The sequence below is a fragment of the Erigeron canadensis genome, chromosome 1 (genome assembly GCF_010389155.1).
Source record: "Erigeron canadensis isolate Cc75 chromosome 1, C_canadensis_v1, whole genome shotgun sequence".
NCBI lineage: Eukaryota > Viridiplantae > Streptophyta > Magnoliopsida > Asterales > Asteraceae > Erigeron > Erigeron canadensis.
The window spans coordinates 40,366,543-40,386,730 of record NC_057761.1 but is presented as its reverse complement, the minus strand read 5'-3'; the positions used below and the strand labels follow the sequence as shown (position 1 = coordinate 40,386,730).

Below are 20,188 nucleotides of genomic sequence, written 5' to 3'. Positions count from 1 at the left end.
GGCCCGTCCATTGGACGGATAGTTTCAAGATATATAAATCTTATAATAATTGTGAAACAAAAAGTGTATGACCAATATCACAACTTAATAAATACGAAAAATAAAGAAGAAACATATGAAAATTAACTCCATACAAATATTGATTCAAGTTTACCCCTTTTTTTTCAACTTTAGTTAAATAAAAATAGAAACAAAAAGTGTATACTTAATCAATACGAAAGCTAAAGAAGAAACATACAATTCATCAATAATAATGATTAAATAGGAACAAAGTATATAGATAAAAAAACCTTTTTGGTAGTCGATCGTAGCAGGGGGTTTTTTTTGCAGTAGGTTTTTTCTTATAGTTGAGAATATGTAAGAGTTTTTTCTAGGTGATATATATATATAATAAGATTTTTTCTATTAAAGGTCGGTCATTTTTTATTAAATAAGTATTAAAAAATAAAGGATTAATAAAGAGGGAGTATATTTGAAAAATACATATCCATTCATCAACAAAGACCATCTTGAACGTTTTGATTTTTTTCAGGTTGTTCCACTCCGAAACAGTCCATACATGCACAACACGGAGTCGTAGATGATGGTTAACATGTGTTGGTTTAAGATCTTCAAGATGAACTAATGTGGTCTTATTTTTTGTTGTTGAAAAAGAAGTCATAATGAACTTATAATGGACAACAAACTAAATTTAAAGAGATATAATAATAATAATAATAATAATAATAATAATAATAATAACAATTTAAGTTCATAATATATTGAATTTCATAAAAGTGATTATCTTTAAAAATTTAAAACATATTATCTGGTATAGGAGGAGGTCAAATCTTTTGGTAGTCAGACTTTTTTTTTTTTGGTTTGGTCGTAGGTTTTTTTTTTTTTTGAGAATATGTGATGGTTTTTTCCTAAGTTGTATATATATATATATAATATAATTTTTGAGAGACTTTTAAGTATAAAAAGATTGTTCTATTTATTAATAATAAGGTCGGACTTTAGATTTAATAATTAAAAAAAATAGAGGATTAATGAGGGAGGGCTTTAGCAACCTAAGGGTGCTAAGTGTACCCCAACCCCTCTTTTAGTTATATTATAGATTAGGCGAAATGAATGAAATAACACTTTAAACTTCCCGACTCTTACATCCTTGTGGTCAGAGGTCCTTATGGAAGCAGTCTATCTACCTTAGGGTAGAGACATTGACTGCCTACAGCTTACCTCCCCCATACCCCACACAGAGATTGGGTACTGTTATTGTTGTTGTTGAATGAAATAACACAAAATGTTGTGTGTTAGGCTTCTACTTTTTTTTTTTTGAACGTTAGACTTCTCGTTCTATTTACTCAGGAATTTGGGATTTTATTCGAGGAAAAAAGTTAACTCCTGTATTCACTAAAAACCATCTTCAAGGTGACTTGGTAGTTTGGCAACCTAAGCTTAGGTTTAAACATGTTAGGTAACATCATGGGGTGATAGGGTTTGAAGATAGCTACCTCAGGGTTACAATGCAGTCTGCATACATTCAATAGAGTTGCCATCTCCGAGTAATCTTAAAGTGGAAAATTTGAATTTTCACTGCTAGTATTGTCAAGTGTCTTTGTATCATGCAACAATACATATAAATATGGAAAATGATTAATCAACCTAATTGGTGTGTCTAAAGATATGCCTAAAATCTTAAGAATTTGACATGTGGAATACACTAATCCTCTTTCCTAATATTGCCCCATGATTTTTACACATATCATCTTACAATTAGGCACAACTTAAAGTATATCAATTAGGTTGATTTATCATTATCCTATAAATATAGGAACACATAACACTTGCAAATTATAGTAGTAGCATTTCTTTCTAATTTCATAAGGTCAACACCCAATCTACCACCACTTATAAACAAACACGTTACAACAAAGAACTAATCCAACATGGATTAAGATCTCAAAACTTATTCAAATCACACATTACGTTACATTAAAAATTACAAGAGTTCATGTAAATCGATCAACTCAAATCTAAAAACCCATCATCAAACTTGCTTCACTTAGAAGGAGGAGTATTAGACATCATTTTCTTAAACTCTTCAAAATTAACAAAACCATCACCATCAGAATCAACAGGCTCGATCATTTTAACACAATCATCAACACTGCATCCTTCACCCAACTGACCCAAAATATGATGCAACTCAGTAGCAGAAATCAATCCATTTTTATTCAAATCATACATCTCAAATGCATTTTTCAACTCCTTATTGACTCCCTCACCATCATTTTCATCATCCACATCAGCTGTTGCCTTACAAAATCTTGTGAATTCTTCAAGATTTATGAACCCATCTTGGTCGGTATCAATATGGGTCATAATTACATTTACTTCTTCAACTGAAGTATCTGATCCCAAGGCTTTCATTATGTCAACCAGCTCAACTGCTGAGATCTTGCCATCTTTGTTCATGTCAAAACGGCTGAATACGTGTTTTATTTCGTTTGCTTTTGTTAGGTGTAGTGATGGCTTTGTGATTTCAGCTGCCATTGTGTGTGTGTTTTTGAAGAAATTAAAATATTGAGATAAGGGATATGAATATGACTTGTATGTATAGGTGTTTTAAGGGTGTATCGCAAGTTTGGTCAAACTATTACTACTTTAAGTAAAGTCAAAAAAGTGACATCATTTTTTTAGATCTTTATTTCTCAAGAAACTTTTTAGATTAGTTAAATGTAGATCGTACATGTGTGAATCTTTATTAGATTTCCAAAGAAGTTGATATTTGAAATAATAATGTGAGTCTTTTATCTTCATAAACTTCCATATTTTTCTTTGAAATATTATTTTTCTTTATAAATCCAAAGCTCTATTTATATTTTGGTTAGGATGTTAATTTGGTATCCAAACCACCTTCAAAATTAGTGTTAACATCATATAATTGTTACAAAAGGTTTCAGGTTTAAATCTTATTAATACAACCTTGCAAGTAGACAGAAAAAGTTAGGAATCGCCCAACTGGAGTACATACGAGTCAAAAAGACTCGGCCATTCCAAATAAGTCATTCGTGACCCATTGATCTGTTCTCTAATGGATTAGTAAGCTTATGACAATCGCAATGAACCCTTTTAGAAAACCTAAATTTGCAGCAGTAATCAATCTAGCCTGTAAACCAAACTTCATACCCCGAAAAATGAATTCCAGATGTTTGGTTTTATAGTTGACTTTCATCTGGTGCATTTAACTCCAAAGGTAGTTTGCGGAAAGGATACTCAATTGTGTAACTTATAACAAGTAAACTATAAAAATACCATACTTTCATTCCAGTTTACCAGGCAATGCACAATAATTTCACACTAGAATAATGCGCTTTTGGCGTTTCTGGTATGATTTAGTTTATTTTAACCAAGCAAAAAGATCGAGGATAATTTCATCCTCAAATAATAAGCATTTACAAAATTCAATTAATTAGCATTTACAAACAAAAAAAAAAGGAAAGAAAGAAAACCTAACACCAACGAATCAAAGAATGGCTAAAACCCACAAATATGTTAGAACTTCATACGCGCTTTCGTTTTAAAGTTCTCTGAGACTGCCATGTCCACAAGATCAAGAATACAGTAAGGACTAAACCGGCAGTTGTCCAAAAAACTACCAGCCATGTTGGCATTGGAGTTGGAAATAAACCTGAAAACAGAACAATCATTCAGTTGAACATAAATAGTTAACGTTTGCCTTTTGCAGTCAAACAAAGTAACACTTGCATTTGTTTGATTTTTTGTCAAAAATCCATCAAATACGTAAAATGGAAAATTAGAGAGTTTGATCTTAAAAGTCAAAGATTGATCAATAATGGAAACACAGCTCACCATGTCCAAATTTAATACAGATGAGTAGCTCAATGATGCAGATGGCTAATGAAAGCCAACAAAAAGCTCCCACCTTTTTCACCGGTTTCCTGATAACACATCAACCGAGAGATCCAGAAGTCAACATAAATACAAAAAACAATCCCTCTTTGAGGAATAAATGATAATGAATAGCACTTAATCCTATAAAGCCTTTTAAAAAAAACTATCTTCACACATATTAGAGGTTACAAATTTGTCTTTTATTTTTATTTTACTTATGAATGGGTTAAATTTGGGTTGCACATTATACAAAGTATCTTCTTAAAGTATATTTTCAAAGAATAAAACCTCCTTAATCGTTTTATTCAAAGATTTAGATCACCATTGCAATGATATTGTCTTTCTAGTGATTATATATTAGAAAATAAACAACAAACTATATGTGGGTCAAACCATTTCAGCCCATGCTGGATTTGATTGTTACCCACCCATCTTGTCTCACTCTAATAAATATAAATATGATTGAGAGAGAGAGAGAGAGGATTACTGGTCTTGTAGATAAGAATTGTACTCTCGAATTGTAGGGATCGCAATCAGCCACCAAAGGACCAATCTATAGACAATGATGGGGTTTCGAGGAGGAACCCAAAGGCAAAACTTGAGGAAAAAGGTATTCATTTCAACGGTTAAGAAGATGATGCAAAGACTAAGAACTTGGATGAACCGCCATGGACCAAGAAGTGGGTGCCATTCGTCTTTATCCCAGTGTGCAGGCGTAAATTGGCCCAATGTTCGCTTTACCTGGTAAAAACATGGATTAATGATCAAAGTATGATTACAGTTATTGATTAAAGATCAACACACTAACCAAAAGACCTATCATAGCATATTACTACTACTACCATAAAAAACAAGTCAGCAAATGACTTTTTGACTTCAATTTTTTAATCAAATGTATTAAAAGACGGACGTACTTTGCTATATATATTTGGTTGACGGCTTATTCCAACCCACTCGTATGTTTTACCATCAAAATAGCGAACAGTTTGCATTCCTGCCCAAATACCTACAATGTAAACAAAGTTCCATTATCAGAACATTACCTTTAATGCTTCAACCAAAATAATAGTGATCAATATATATTTTCAAAAGTAGTACGCATAAGTCAATGATGGGTTTTTTGGGTCCCAGGGTGTAAGTATTAGGGTGATACAGAAGACAATATGTATTGGCATCTAGATTCATAATATAGTAGCAATCTGCAAAGAGCTTTTCGAAAAAAAGTAGTAATCTGTAAAGAGCAACATAAAAGAGACCAACTTGGACAATTTTTGCCCAGGCTTTATGCTAGTCTATTTCCCAGCTACATGTTGTAAATATAACAAATTAGGTTTCGTGGTTACTCACCAAACCAATTGCAGATTAATATGTCAAGAATAATGCTGTCCCACCAGCACTCATTGAAATTCGGCAGCATATGACGAAAAGTTAGCTGAAAAATGAAAGCAAGACATCAATTCACATGAGAGTAGTTTAAGATTTAAGATATATGATCCATGAAAAATTATAATCTACTCAAAGCATATTGGTAATGAAAAACACAGCTAGAGGTTAACTTTAAGTTACTAACCTCCATAAACTCAAATCCAATTGATAAGACCCACAAGAGGGGTTGATTACGAATCATTATTGCTTTTCCCCACCACCCGAAGATGTGAGCAGGAACAAATTCATCAAAAAGTGTCTCCTGCAAAACCCAAAGCAATTTAGTGATCTGTAACCTCTTCTGTCCCAAAAAATCAACTTTTGGCATGCATATAAAAAAATGGTAAATGGGTAGGAACCACTTAGCCCCATGTACCCTTTGGGTACCATGCCTCATTACCGCATATTGGCATCCCGGTTCTATCCCCAGAGAAACTAGGTGAGAGGGAATCGAAGTGTTAATTCAAGATTCGAACCCGTGACGTTAGTCGGCCTAGAAACTCTTTTGTGAGAGGCGGTACCACTGGGCTATTAACCCTTTGGTCTTTTGGCATGCATATATATAGCATTTTAGTTCCAAAACGAACTTGTGATATTTACTGCAGTGTTACTCGTTACGTTCTCTAACTGTAATTTGTTATATAGAAGTTTGACATTCAAAGTCAAAAGAGGAAAATTAATACAAATTAGAGGGAGAATGATTTGTCTGATAACTGATAACCATTATATTTAGCTACGACCAAGATTCTTTATTATATACAAGCATAACTTTTTGTTAGAAACTGACTCACTCATCCTTAATTGCACAACCGCACAAGAGTTAAAGATAAACTTGTTTCTCCAGGAACATGAGACTAGACAAAGTAATACTGAGATTGTGAAAGAAGAAATCATACATAAACATTTATAAACCTGTTGGTTGGGTTATCAGCTACATAGATACGGCAATCAGCGCCATATGACCTCTCGGGAAGTTCTGATAAAAATCAACATATAATAAAGTCAAGCTACCATTTCAACTACTATATATGAACAAACTAGATGTGGCAAAATGGTAGGTCAGGCAGATTCGGTAAGGGCCTAAGGGGTCACAACAAGTGATCTATTATTTTGGGTTGGTTGGATTGTGTTGACTGATCACACTTTTGTCTATTTTGACTATTCTATAATATTATTAATGTGTTGAGTTTAATTAGAGAACTAATTTGTTACAATGATAAGCCTTAAAAAATGACTTATGAGGCTGCATCACTTAAGAGTTAAGAATACACCTTGGACACTTTCAACCCATTCGGGGCAGTTAACCCACTTTGTTTTGGCCAATTCTATTAATTTTACCTGACTTGACCCTTTAGAGATACACAAAATGACCCATTTATAGTTAAATAGATTGAAACTAGCACTTTAAAAAAAAAACAGTTCAAACATGTAAATAACTCAAAATATTTTACCAATGCCAAGATCGGGGTGGAGATACTTCATGAATTGCCTAGCACTGTCACGAGTCTGACAATAAACATCAACAAAGCAATGTTTAGTAATCATCCCACCTCCAATGCAAAATTTAACGAGTTGGAAATAGGGAAAATGTACAAAGTTACCCAAATAACCATTTTAAAGAAAATCTGGCCATTGTAAACGATTCATATAGCTGTATAAGCAGCAAACAAATGTTACATACATACAGAAAAAACCAACCTGGAAAAGCAAAAATGTTAGAGCCACAAGGTAGATAACAGCCAAGCCATGAACAAGGCGCCAAATTGCTGGATGTGGCCTAATTAGTAACCTGCAAGACCATGAGATGGAAAGAGTGTCATTCAAGAGATTCAAAATGCCCATGGTACTCTTGCAAAATAGCTTATGTGTCATCCAACACGAACATGGACAGATTTTATAAATAAATACAATGGATCGACAAAGAATCTAATTTAAATATGTTCTAGAAAAGGAACCGTGGTTCTTTAACGGGACAGCCCCATTATATAAGATCAATTAGCTTACTAGCAGAATGTAATTCAATATATCCGCAAAATCTAGTGAAGCATACACATCAAGATGTATAAAGAGATCAATAAAAAAAGTTATGGGAACTTACGTAGAAGGAGCTTGCAACAAACAATAAGTCAAAAAAACTGCAATCATTGCCCATATTCCCCTTCAATAAAAATTAGCATTAGAATTTTAACTTTTTGGATGATTAAACTCATGCAGAAGAGATACCTTATATAATCTATAACAAATTATAACTCACCTTTTGACTGATGTAACAAGATCAGCTGATGAACTACCTTCAGGATCAAGAGCTCCACTTACCCAACTGAGAGCAGATTCAAAAAGTGCATTTACATTACATAAATAATAACTTATTAACTTTAAAAAAATCATTCAGAAAGCTAAGTTCCTTTAAAGGTCATGCAACCTGTTCACTTTTTTTTGTTCAATAATTGCAATGACACGGATGGTTTAATGGTCAGTGTTTCTATTAGTCAGATATCTTGTAGCTCTTTATTTATAACACAATAATCTAGAAGAGAACATTCAAACGTTTGGATATACAGCTTCAAACTATACGTAGAAAGGGTGCAAATTTGTGGGAGTTTGAAGCGAAAAGGCTCTTAGGAACTTCTGTTTTTGACTATTATGATGATAATTCCATGGCAAAAAACGCATAATCAACCAAAACTGCTTGGTGTTTAGCTTGAATAAAAAGGGTAAATCATGATCAAAACTTTGGCCTTTAGCAAGCTAGATGAACTATGTTAAACTTACATAAGAAAACATGCACCAATGAATAACAATGAGATCGTTCGAGGCTTATAAGCCCAAGCCGTCCATGGGTCGAGTTCGTCATCAGTAACCACTATGCTCACTTCACCATTAGAATGAGCAACATGATCTCTTCTCCTTCCTCTTCTATGACCATTAACCCCCTCCATTAAGCTGTTTAATGTCACCTAATCTTGATCGCTACAAATGACAACATTTTCGTTTCAGAAAATTCGACCCAAAATTATATGTTCGATCACTAGATAAAATCAGCAGGCAATGAGAACAAATTCTAAACAATACTGAAACATTCCCATTCAACACAATTTCACATAGAATTTATCTGTCGAACCGTGATGTGATCAATGACTTTTCAAAAGCTAACACATGTACCACACGAATGTATAAGACCCAAAGTGCCTAATACGAATTTAGGTAGATAGATACAATAAAGGATAAACAACACATAATTACCATCTCGTAATCAAACACTTAAAGATTCATTGCTACCAAAGAAGCCTAGAAAGTGACATCCAGCTTAAGAACAAATATAGTTACTAGTAGTCACGGGTGAAGATATTGCCAGCTGAATACAACAACATACATCCAAAAAAAGGACTTCATGAGAAGTATCAATTGTGTCCAAAAACATTCTTTTTTATATATATAAAAAAAAAAGAAATCTTTTTAGAAATCAAACTTTTTCAAACAATAATTACCACATAATTCAATTGCCCACATATTGGTTTCCAAACAAATACCCAAACATAAATCATAAATAAATAGATACAATAAAAATAACCTTCAAAACATAATGTGAAACAAAAGGCCACTTAAAATTTCCATCCAGGATTAAAAACCCATATCATAAATAAATAAACTTTTGTAAAGGTAATAACACAGAGTGCATGGAAAATGGATAATAAAAGGTACACCTAATTATTAAAAGTACGCACACTCACAGACTTACATGTGCAACAGAAATAGATTAACAACAAAGGTACACATACACAGAGAAATATATATATGTAAAGAGAGATAGTGATTTATTACATAGAGATTTAGCCCTGGTGACAAGATAGACTGGAAAAAGATGGATGCTTGGCCGATGGATCTCTGAAACTCAAGATTTGAATAACAACGATGAAATAATTGTGAAAAAGGTGATTAATAAGGGTTTGAAAGGCTAAAAGCTAACTGGGTTTCTTTTCTCTATCAATTTTCAGTCATAAAACTGGTTCCTTTGATGAATTTGTGTGTGTATATATATAGATAGATATAGATGTAGGAAGGTGTGTATGTATATGTATGTATTGGTAGGACAGAGAGAAAAGGGAGAGAGAGAAAAACAGTGATATACTCTATTTGTGAAGAAAAAGTACAATGGTCCAGAGAGAGAATTATGATTATGGTTATTATTTTATTATTATTATTTTAATTAAAAAAATATTAAACCTCATAAACATTATGTAGTTTAAAAATACTAAAATAATATATGTTTGGAACCGTCATTAGGTAGATAGCATAGTGGTTAGGGAGTTTCCCACTTTGTGGTTTCTTCTTAGGATGTCATGGATTTAAATTTTGCCACATGCAAATGTGATGAAAGGTATTGATAATGCTATACTCATCTACACATGGGAGAGCAGACTATTGGGCATTGTCAAGATTCGAACCCGACGTGGTTGCATCAAAGTTGAGGGTGTTAGTCATTTATCCACTCTGTCTTTCAAAAAAATATGTTTGGAACCACTTAATCTACTTTCTCTTTTTTTAAAAAAAACTTTTTCACATGTCATCATCTTATAATATGAGCATAATGCCCGCGCATTGCGGCAGTTAGAAGGCGAAGAGAGTATAAAAGGGAGGCGGTGGTGGAGATCGGGGGAGGCACTGGAGAAGGAGGGTGGTGACAGAAGGTGGTAGAAGGTGAATGAGAATGTGTAATGATTAGAGAGAACAAGAAAAGAAGAGTATATGAAAATTTTATGTTTAAATAAGGGTATTTTGAGAAAAAAATTTATGATTAATTTCTTAAATCCTATTCTCTTTATAAGAGATTATAGATAAAAAAAAAATATTTAAGTTTATGAATTAAAAACATCAATCATTACCATTATAATAATAAAAACTTAAACAAAAAACCTTCTAATATCATCAAAACTTGACATATGTAATCCACTCATTACGTATTATTATTTTTATTATCAGGTTATGCGCGTAATGTGAGGATGCGGTAATGGCGGTGACAAGATGTGGGAGTGAGTGGCGACTGATGGTAGTAATTAACGACGGTAAGATGTAAAAGGTAAGTGACGGCAGGCGGTGATAATGAGGTTGATGCTAGTAATATTATTAAACTAGTTTCCATCTTCGTCTGATTGACAATAATCTCAATATATATATATATATATATATCAAAAGTAAACATCAAAATAATAAATAACAAAACAGGTGAAAAGTAACAAAACATAAACAGAACAAATTTAAAAGAATAAACCATATTGTAATAAAAGAAGAAGACATAATCAAAATACAATTGACAACAGTTTAAATTAAAAGAGATGAAAAATAACAATAACATAACCATTCAATATCAAATAATAAACAAACACGAACAAAACACCAAAAATAAAATTAAACTGATATAAAATAACCATAATTTTTTTTGTTGAGAAATTTACAGAACTTAATTTGTTTATTAAAAATAGAAATGAGATGAATGAGAACGATTAATAAAGTTTTAGGTGATATATAATCATCTATCGGGAGAGTTATAACTTATAAGGATATTGTATATCTTAAAAAAAATTTAAAAGAATTATTTCGATAGAGCTCTCGAGTAATTAGAAAAAAGTTTTAAATTAAAAAGAGTTTTAAGGGGTGTCAAATGTACCCATAACCTTCTCTTTTTGTTATAATATAGAAAGGTATCGAAAATATTTTTAAAAAATAGAGATATATGTTGTAGTATATAAAGATTTAAATATTTTTGAATATTTCAAGCTTTTAAAAGAAGATTATGTCCTCAAAATCGCATCTAACACTATATCGTTCTTTCATCTCCACTATATCTCCCACGCTAAGTTGTCGAATCGGCTTATGTCTACATCTCATAGTCTAGCGTACGTATAGGACTTCATCATTATATAGTGAGGTGTTTTTTGATGTCGAATACCAATTGACTATTAAAAAAAAAAAAAAGTTGTCGCCTCGGCTATGATTCAAACAAAATGTTGTATAAGGTATTATATTATATCTTGAGAAGAAAAAGAATTCATTGGTTCTATACATATTTGTATATATCCATATATCTAATATATGTGTGTTTTTACTATTGGTAAGTGTAACTTTCCACCATTAATTATTTTTTGGTATAATAATTGATGGATACTTCATATATACAGATATAGTTGATTGATGATTGATGATATCCGAATAATTAGATTCCTATGCTTTTTTTATTTTATTGCCCACTATAACTAGGATAAACTTCTCGTTGTATAAGAAAAAGCTTTTGACTTTACTTCTGAAACCAAAAGAAAGAAGAAGGGTAATGTGATTCTGTAGATGCCGGCAGATAATAAAGTTCCATATTGACTTATTGTAGGGAGCTAATTTTGTTTCACTGGAATGAATACATAAATTTACATATTTTCTTAATAAAAACGGTAATTCATTATTAAGAATTATTATTAGTAACTTATTACATGCATTAAACTAGTATTACTTTATACTTCAAAAAATACACCAAGTATAATAATTTATACTTAACAAAACTTTTTTCTTAAACCATGTTTTATGAGTATTGTAATTATATGTTAAGAACCTGTATTTTGATTCTTCATAAGTTAGGTATATTTACATTTACAATTCTCCCTTTATCAAAAGAGTCAGAAAAGATGATTTATGTATTGATTTGTTATTGTAGGGTTTAAAATGTTAACTATTAATTTACGGTTAAATAAACAAAAATATATGTTAAAAAAAGACCATGAACGAAGACAATGTAACTAGATCAATTACTTCATAACTGATCACACGCACGCTAGGCCAACAACCCCAAAGTATGATACGGGCTTGACACCACCACCCAGAGGTGGGTGGCTTTGATGTCGGGGTGAAAATCCCCATTATGAACACTCTAAAGGGCATTGGAAAAAGAAAAAATATTAAATCATCCTTTTGCGTCAAGAAAACCTGCAAGTAATACACATAGTTCTTACAACATTTTAAGTCATACATTTTATACTCACAAGAATTTACTACCAGGAAAGGAGTAAAAGCCCACCATTTTGCTTTGAACTATAATATATAAAATCAAGGATAAAAAAAGAGAAATGTTAAATACAACCCTAAGGGCTCTATTTAACGTGTATAAAAAAAACTTGTACCTTTCATATTAAAAGTCCGCTCCCTGATTTTCATGGTTAATGTACAAACAATTTATGCACCTTAAACACAGCCTAAGGGTTGTATTTAGCGAACCCAAAAATATATATATATATATATATATAACATAGGAATCATATATCTCAGATCCAATAAACATGGGGTCCAGATTCCAAGGTCCCAAAACTAAAATGTAGACGAGGAAGCCACCAACCCCCCAATTGTAAATGTTCTTAACTTCTTATGATCGAAAAATATACGCGTGTTCCTAGTAGCACAAAATTTGTTTCCAATTATAAGGTTTGATCGTGTAGTGTTTTAAATATAAATATGAAACCATGAGTGATGCACGGTCCAATTCAATTGTATTTTTATTGATATCAATACGAATCATTTTCTCATCATGAAAACATACAAGATATAGTTTTCAAGAAGAAGTTATAGCCTTAGATAAAATGACTAATCTTTTATCAATGCTTATATTACTTCCATTTTAATGATCTTCTATTTCATTTTCTAAATTTAAGAAATCTTCTCATCAATAATGAATCCAAAAACCCACAATAATACTCCTAATGGTTACAGATAAATAATGATTCCAGAAATCATCTTTCCAGACTATCCCTACAATATGCGTTTAACGTTAGTCAAGAAGAAAAAAGCAGCAAAGGTTTATATATAGTTTCATGAATCCTTAAGCCAATTTCATCCGATTAAGTATAAGGTAAGGTTTAATTAGTCTCATCCTATCCTATTAATAAATAAAAAACCCCAATCGACCATCGTGCATTATAAATCTGGTTTTCACTAAAAGTTAAGAATAAAGTTTTACTTCGAACATCGAGATATACATGAAGAACCCCAAATATGTGATCGGCGCAGAATGGGGAGTTATGGAGAAATATATGGTGCCGACTGCCATGTCATGGTTCTTGGTCGGCATTGAAGCACCATACCCCATGCTCTTATCGAGTTATAGGTGTACTTTTCATCTATTTATCGGACATGAAAAAGCATAAGATAGATACTAGATATTATTATTACTTCCATTTTGACAATATTTTCTTTTTCAATCTTGCTCCAGTGATATTAATTTCTATCATAAAATTAAAAAAAAAAAAATTTGATTAAGGACACTATATGGTTTTTATTCATAGAGTATGTATTTTTTTTCAAACTATTTTTAACGATAAACTTAAACTTAACGCATGTTTTCCAGATATCCAACTTCAATTAATAAAACCCAATATGAAAAAAATCAATGTCTTTATTCTTGAAAACATTTTGTATAAATTAAAAAAATCAATGTCTATTGATTATTTTTTTAAATGATAAATTTGTGTTCAACAACATTTTTCTTTATATAACCAACTCCAATTACATATGAAACTCGTGCTCGAAAAACCTCTGTTTCCATTTATGAAAACATTTTGCTCATATTGAAACTTTCAAGCTCATGTTTCACCATATACTAAATCCATCTATAGATCGGATGGTAAAACTGTAAAACTATCAAAAGGTAATTGTGATTTTAAAAATTATCAAAAACTAAATGTTTGTCAAGGTCTTTTAAACTTAGCTTTTTGTTTTGAGAAAATAACACCAATACCCAAAATTTTTGAAAAAATATATCAATTTACCCAACTTTTTTTGAATTTTCACAAAATACCCAATAAAATCGCAATAAAATACAAAAATCGCATAGAGATTCTCTAAATCGCATAAAGATTCTCAAAATCGCAATGCGATTGTGTAAAATCGCAATGAGATTCTTAAGTTCTTTATGAGATTTATAAGTTCTTTATGAGATTATAAGTTCTTTATGAGATTTATAAGTTCTTTATGAGATTAAAAGTTCTTTATGCGATTTATAGGTTATTTACTCGATTTACATGTTCTTTATGGTAATCATAATGTACAACAAGATATAAATTGCATAAAGAACATATAAATCGCGTAAAGAACTTATAAATTGCATAAAGAACTTATAAATCTCCTAAAGAACTTATAATCTCATAAAGAACTTAAGAATTGCATAAATAACTTATAAATCTCATAAAGAATTTATAAATCTCATAGAGAACTTAAGAATCTCATTGCGATTTTGATAATCTATGCGATTTAGAGAATCTCTATGCGATTTTGTTGGTTATTTTGTGAAAATTGAAAAAAAGTTAGATAATTTGATATATTTTTTTAGAAAATTGGGTATTGATGTTATAATCTCTTTTGTTTTTGAATTTAACCACTAATCTTTACTTTTTATTCATTTTCATTTTTACATTATACTTTTAACTTACCAATCTATATATATATATATATATTTTAAAACTATTTCCTTATATTTTGACATCCAAAAGCACAATATTGCAGAAAAACATTATATTAACCCTCGTTCAAATCAAAATGAGTTGTTTTAACTTTAATTTTATTTATCTATATCTATATCTATATCTATATTATATTAATAAACCTACCATCCTCTCTTTTCAACTCTCTACCTTTAAAATACCCAAAATACCTTTAATTTTCAACACATTACTAAATCAAACACAAAATCTACCCAATATATCCATAAAATATCTTACATCCATATTTATCTAAACTATATATATCTTCTTTATTAATTAATTTAAATACCTCCATCTAATATCTTTATAATATTCTTAATAAAGTTATTTATAAAAAATACATCCTTTAACCATAAATAAGTACACTATTATTCACGTCAATTACTTTTAGATTAATAACTACATCGTTACCACCACCGCCACTAGCACCACCCGTTGCCTCCACCGTCGTTGCATTGCGCGGGTACCCCTCTCGTTTTAACATATAATGATTGAGCTAAAACGTTGACATTAGTTCTTTGGTATATATATATACCTTTTTGAAAAATACATCTATAATATTCAAAAAAAAAAAAAAAAAAAAAGTAAAATATGTATGAAAAGCCTTTACTATTCAGAAGTCATAATCATTGGCACGCCTAATCATTATCATTTATTATTATAAACATATTATTTAACAATAATAACAGCTATTCATTAAAGCAACAAATAAATCATTAGTCATCATCAAGGCTATTAGGCTAACCATTGTACTAATATATTTGTTGACTCTTTTTATCTACAAATTAATATGTTAATATGTTAATTATATGCCAAAACATTACTCAAGGCTTGATATGGTGTAACCAATCACCCTTATTGATATTTTGTTATTTTCTTCCATAAATTGTACGTCTTGGGAGTGGGGCGTGTGAGTTTTGACAAATTAATAACTTTATGACAAATTAAGGCTTGACGTGGTGTAACTAACCAATAATAGATTAAGAACTCACCGAGTCACCGGTCAAATGACTAAGGGAGGTGATATGCTTACTATAAAATTTGATTCAAATTTACGACTTTGAAATATGTATAACGCAACCATTGATTAATTAAGTTGGAAAAAGACCATTATGGTTTACATTACACACATATTCGGCTTTTGGCAATCCAAATTAGACTACTAACGCATGATCAACAATGAAAATAGTAATCAAATATGCACATTATAAACATCCATTGGAGACCTGAGGATCCCTAATATATAATGAATCACTTACATTTAAGTCAAAAATCAACTGTTGGAGTCCTTGCCTCTGTCAACAGAGGTTATGGGTTTGATCCTTATGCCCAACAAGGTTGGAAGTCATTTTTTTACCTTTAGTAGAACTTGAAAGCAATCTCTCTATCTTTGATAGGGGTAAGGTTGTCTATATATCAACTTCCCCCATACACCGTATCAAACGATATTGAGATCTGAAACCCGTAAAATTCGGCATTGAAAGTTATTTTTATCTACATTTAAGTCAAGTTTAATACGCAATACACCCCATACATAAACATATTATATATAGGATTAGGGCTAGTATGTGAATGATCAAATGTATCATAAATCATACATTAAACTATTACTCATGGTCATCTTGTGTTAATCTCTATAATATATGTAATACAACTGTCATGACTTTAAGCAACATGGTTGGATCAGTGGTAAACACCTTTGCCTCTGGAAAAAAAGGTCATGGGTTTGATCCTCATCCCATGCAAAGGTTGGAGGGCCTATTCTACGATTTAGGTAGAAACTGGAAGCAGTCTCTTTACTTAGGTAGAGGTAAGGTCTGCCTACATCTTAACCTCCCCCCATACACCGTCGAGATATTGGGGCTCAAAACACGCAGAAGGCGACACTGAGCAGTTACTTACTTACAACTGTCATGACATCAACATTTTATAAAAATATTTACTTCGTAGCTTCAAATCTTTTTTTAAAGTTTATTTCTATTTTATTTATTAATTTATAATGTCATATATTATCTTAATAATATATCTTTATTTTATTATCAAAACTCTAATAATTCATAATTTCATACTGTACATGACTTTTATTTTTCCATCATCTAGACAACTTTAATGATAACAAATTTAATTTATTAATTTATCCGTGTATCATGCGATTGATAAGTTTTTATAATATGATAGTAGTAAATTAATACGTCCCATAGTTTACACTTTTCTTCTCATATAAAATCTATCATCATCATTTGAAGTTTAACGAAAACTCTACTATCTAACTAATCTCATTATAAGACGCCTTTACTTTAAAAACATTGTAGCAAAATGTTATAACATACTACTTTCTTTACTTATAATGAAAAATATCAATTGACATCATGACGCAAAATCTTCAATACATTTACATTAATTAATCATTTACTTACACCAAATAAAATAAATAAATTAAGTTATATGATAACTATGATTGAAAATGTACACTGATATACGAGTATAACATTATAATACCACGTAAATTCAAAAACGGATAACGTCTTTATATTTTTTCTATATACATATAAGACAAAAACATATATTTATTTATTTCGCGAAGCATGCTAAAGATTCATACAGATTTTACTTTACATAGCTACAAAAAGATAATATTATTTTGAGAAGTCTAGCTAAAATGGGCGGTGATGGTCCAAAAGCAGTCAGCTAGAATCGGGTCAATCTCCCATCTATGACCCCTAATTATATAATTAATCATCATTATTTTTCTAGTTTTAGGAGTATCTTCTAAATTCATTATGTGGACCATGAAGATGAGTTTTTCCCAAGATCTCGAGTTCGAATCTTGAGTTGTTCATTTTAAGGTATTTTCCATGAGGAAAGAGTTGGAGGTCTAACAAGTCGTTGATTAAAATGGCCTCCAGCAAGTCACTGATTAAAATTATCTCCAGCTGAATCGAAACTAAGTTTACACAAAAATCATCACAAACAAAAGAAATGTTACTATTAACAATTATTATTATTATTACATACTAGATCTTACTTCGTAGTATCATATACACATATTCGTATTTCATTTTCTTTTACCCATAGTTGAATTAAAAAAGTCAAAATATTTTAAATATATATTTTTTATATCAAATTTTCCAAAATCATAACATTCAAAACAAATTTATTATTACGAATATAAAATGTGTATATTATGTTTAATCTTATATTTTATTTGTATAAAATAAACTTAATAATTTGTACATGTTTTTTTAGATAGGAGAGATTAAATAGAGGGGTGATTTAATTTGTATAAAATAAATTAGAGGGGTGATTGAGACGGTGGTTTGATTTTGACGTTGACTAATGACAGTAATGGCGACCGGTTAAAATGTTATTCAAAGTGTATTTTATGTATTTTAGGAAATTGATTGATAGAATAATACTCCATAATATATAACTATATAAGAGAAGTAAAATAGATAAATTGAATTTTCTTAGGAAGGAGGAGAGGGGTTAAATGCTTATCTCACATTTCATCGCTGCCTCTATCATCACCGGTCATCACCATCGATCCGTTTTAAACTCTTAGCTGCCGTCGACGCCAGTCGCACTATAAAGACAACTTGCTAATAAAGTACTATAGATAAATTGTAGATAATTTTTAATAGGTTAGTTGTATTAACTATTCTGTTTTGTTAATATTAAGCTAAGAATGAGATTAGATATCCATCTTTTATTAAAAATGAGTGGGGGATTTCCAAATTCTTTAATTGAGGACCACAAAGTTCTTACCATATATATTTACATTTGTCCAACTTTGACTTCAATACCCATGTGGTCAAAGGACAAATAACACTCGAGTTATTCTCTTTTCGTTCAAACTTTGTCTCCGAAAATATATATATATAAAATAAAAACCCCAACAAAAGTACTCTAATAATTTTGTTTCTCTAGTGCCATGTTTGTAAGTATGTGAAGCTTTGAGAAAGTGTTAGGGTTTGAGAAAGTGAGAGGTCATATAGCTCTCACCTTTTAATCAAAAGTGGTCCATATTGACCATCATAATTGAGACTTAATATTTTGAGGACGTATTTGTCATTTGGTCTCATAATGGTAGATTGTACTTGAGCCAAAACTTTAAAAGACTATATGGGTTCCAGAGTTGGTGGAAATTTTAATGTCAAAGACTGTAGAACAAAATTTGAATGAACTTTTATGTTTAATTAGTGAAAATGACATAAATGTCTCTAGTTAAAAGACTAGCTTCAAATCCTCAAGTTTTATTACTAAGCGTAAGCCCACATGTGTTCCTTGAGACTATACAATGCATGTGATTATGCTTATACATAATTTTAAAAAGTGAAGCAAGAAAAAACCAAGATTACTGTATGATGATTGGATATACATGTTTGTCTTAGAAATCTTGATGAACACAATGTGGGGTTTGTATGTTATCTGAAACGATATAATTTCACATGGTGGTTTGACAAAAATAAATATAGGGTGTCAACACAATAGATGATTTCTGTTGGTAATGTGTCACGAATAAAACTGTACATGTAATAGCATCCCTGGAAATAATATACTAACACTCTGCGAGTGACAAGCACACCCGCAACAAACAACGTAATCGTCAAAATCACAACAATTAGTGCGTAAATGATATGAGTAGTACTTGTATTCGGCTCATTATGCAAAGTTTAATCGGCCAGGCTTAACATATCGTTAATTAAATTGAAATTTTTATCTTTTATATCCTATGATATCGTTAAACTTTACACATGTTCAATTGTTACAGTATACATAAATTTTAAATTTTCATTATATTTAATCACATATATCTAATCTACCCATTTATATTTATATATACCGATATACGTATATATGTCTTATAAATAAGTTATACATTATTATATAAATATATGAGAGGCTTGTTTAAGCTCATTTTGAAATCACAGCCTACTTGACACAAGCCAAGCTTTTAACGAGCCAAGTGACAGTAGCTTGATTCATGATTCATTTACACCCTTATGTGACACAATTTGGTTACAACAGCAAACAAGTTTTGCTCAACTCAAAACAGGAGGGGGGGAAAATAGAAAATAACACACAGGTAAACAAGTTTTGAAACTTGTGTTCTAATTTTACACATTGGCTTCATGGCTTGTGCAACTTATAGGTTCCTTAGCTAGAGGGTGTTTTAGTCTAACATTTAACAATCAGAACAATTCTGACAATTTCAATCTGGAATCAGTCCATCATTATTATAACTTAGTTTCTAACTTCAAATAACACCTTGTTTTTCTTATATGTTACAGATTAGAAAACCACAACTTAAATTGAGTTGGCAATTTAGGTAAAGTTTTATATGTTTGGTT

The 20,188-nt window shown here is 30.8% G+C and overlaps 2 protein-coding genes across 2 annotated transcripts; both read right to left on the bottom strand.

Moving 5' to 3' along the window:
- Window positions 1-1,829: 1,829 nt before the first annotated feature.
- LOC122582813 (calcium-binding allergen Ole e 8-like) lies at window positions 1,830-2,591 on the bottom strand. Its single transcript, XM_043755250.1, has one exon. The coding sequence runs from the start codon at window positions 2,536-2,538 to the stop codon at window positions 2,044-2,046; it is 495 nt and encodes a 164-aa protein (XP_043611185.1). The 5' UTR covers window positions 2,539-2,591; the 3' UTR covers window positions 1,830-2,043.
- A 733-nt stretch (window positions 2,592-3,324) lies between these two features.
- LOC122584382 (CDP-diacylglycerol--serine O-phosphatidyltransferase 1) lies at window positions 3,325-9,373 on the bottom strand. Its single transcript, XM_043756565.1, has 13 exons — window positions 9,148-9,373; window positions 8,098-8,295; window positions 7,580-7,645; window positions 7,424-7,483; window positions 7,024-7,114; window positions 6,777-6,831; window positions 6,222-6,301; window positions 5,471-5,587; window positions 5,248-5,332; window positions 4,815-4,906; window positions 4,388-4,641; window positions 3,859-3,947; window positions 3,325-3,676 (listed from the first exon to the last, which is right to left on the bottom strand). Exons 2-13 carry the CDS (start codon window positions 8,262-8,264, stop codon window positions 3,549-3,551), a joined length of 1,284 nt encoding a protein of 427 aa, XP_043612500.1. The 5' UTR covers window positions 8,265-8,295; window positions 9,148-9,373; the 3' UTR covers window positions 3,325-3,548.
- Window positions 9,374-20,188: the final 10,815 nt, after the last annotated feature.

Coding starts and splice junctions, on each gene's coding strand:
- LOC122582813 (XM_043755250.1), bottom strand. CDS start 2,538: ATGGCAGCTGAAATCACAAAGCCATCACTACACCTAACAAAAGCAAAC.
- LOC122584382 (XM_043756565.1), bottom strand. CDS start 8,264: ATGGAGGGGGTTAATGGTCATAGAAGAGGAAGGAGAAGAGATCATGTT. Junction 5,588..6,221: donor ACAGGTTTATAAATGTTTAT/GTATGATTTCTT, acceptor TGGGTTTTGCAG/GAGACACTTTTTGATGAATT. Junction 4,642..4,814: donor AACCAAATATATATAGCAAA/GTACGTCCGTCT, acceptor TGTTTTTACCAG/GTAAAGCGAACATTGGGCCA.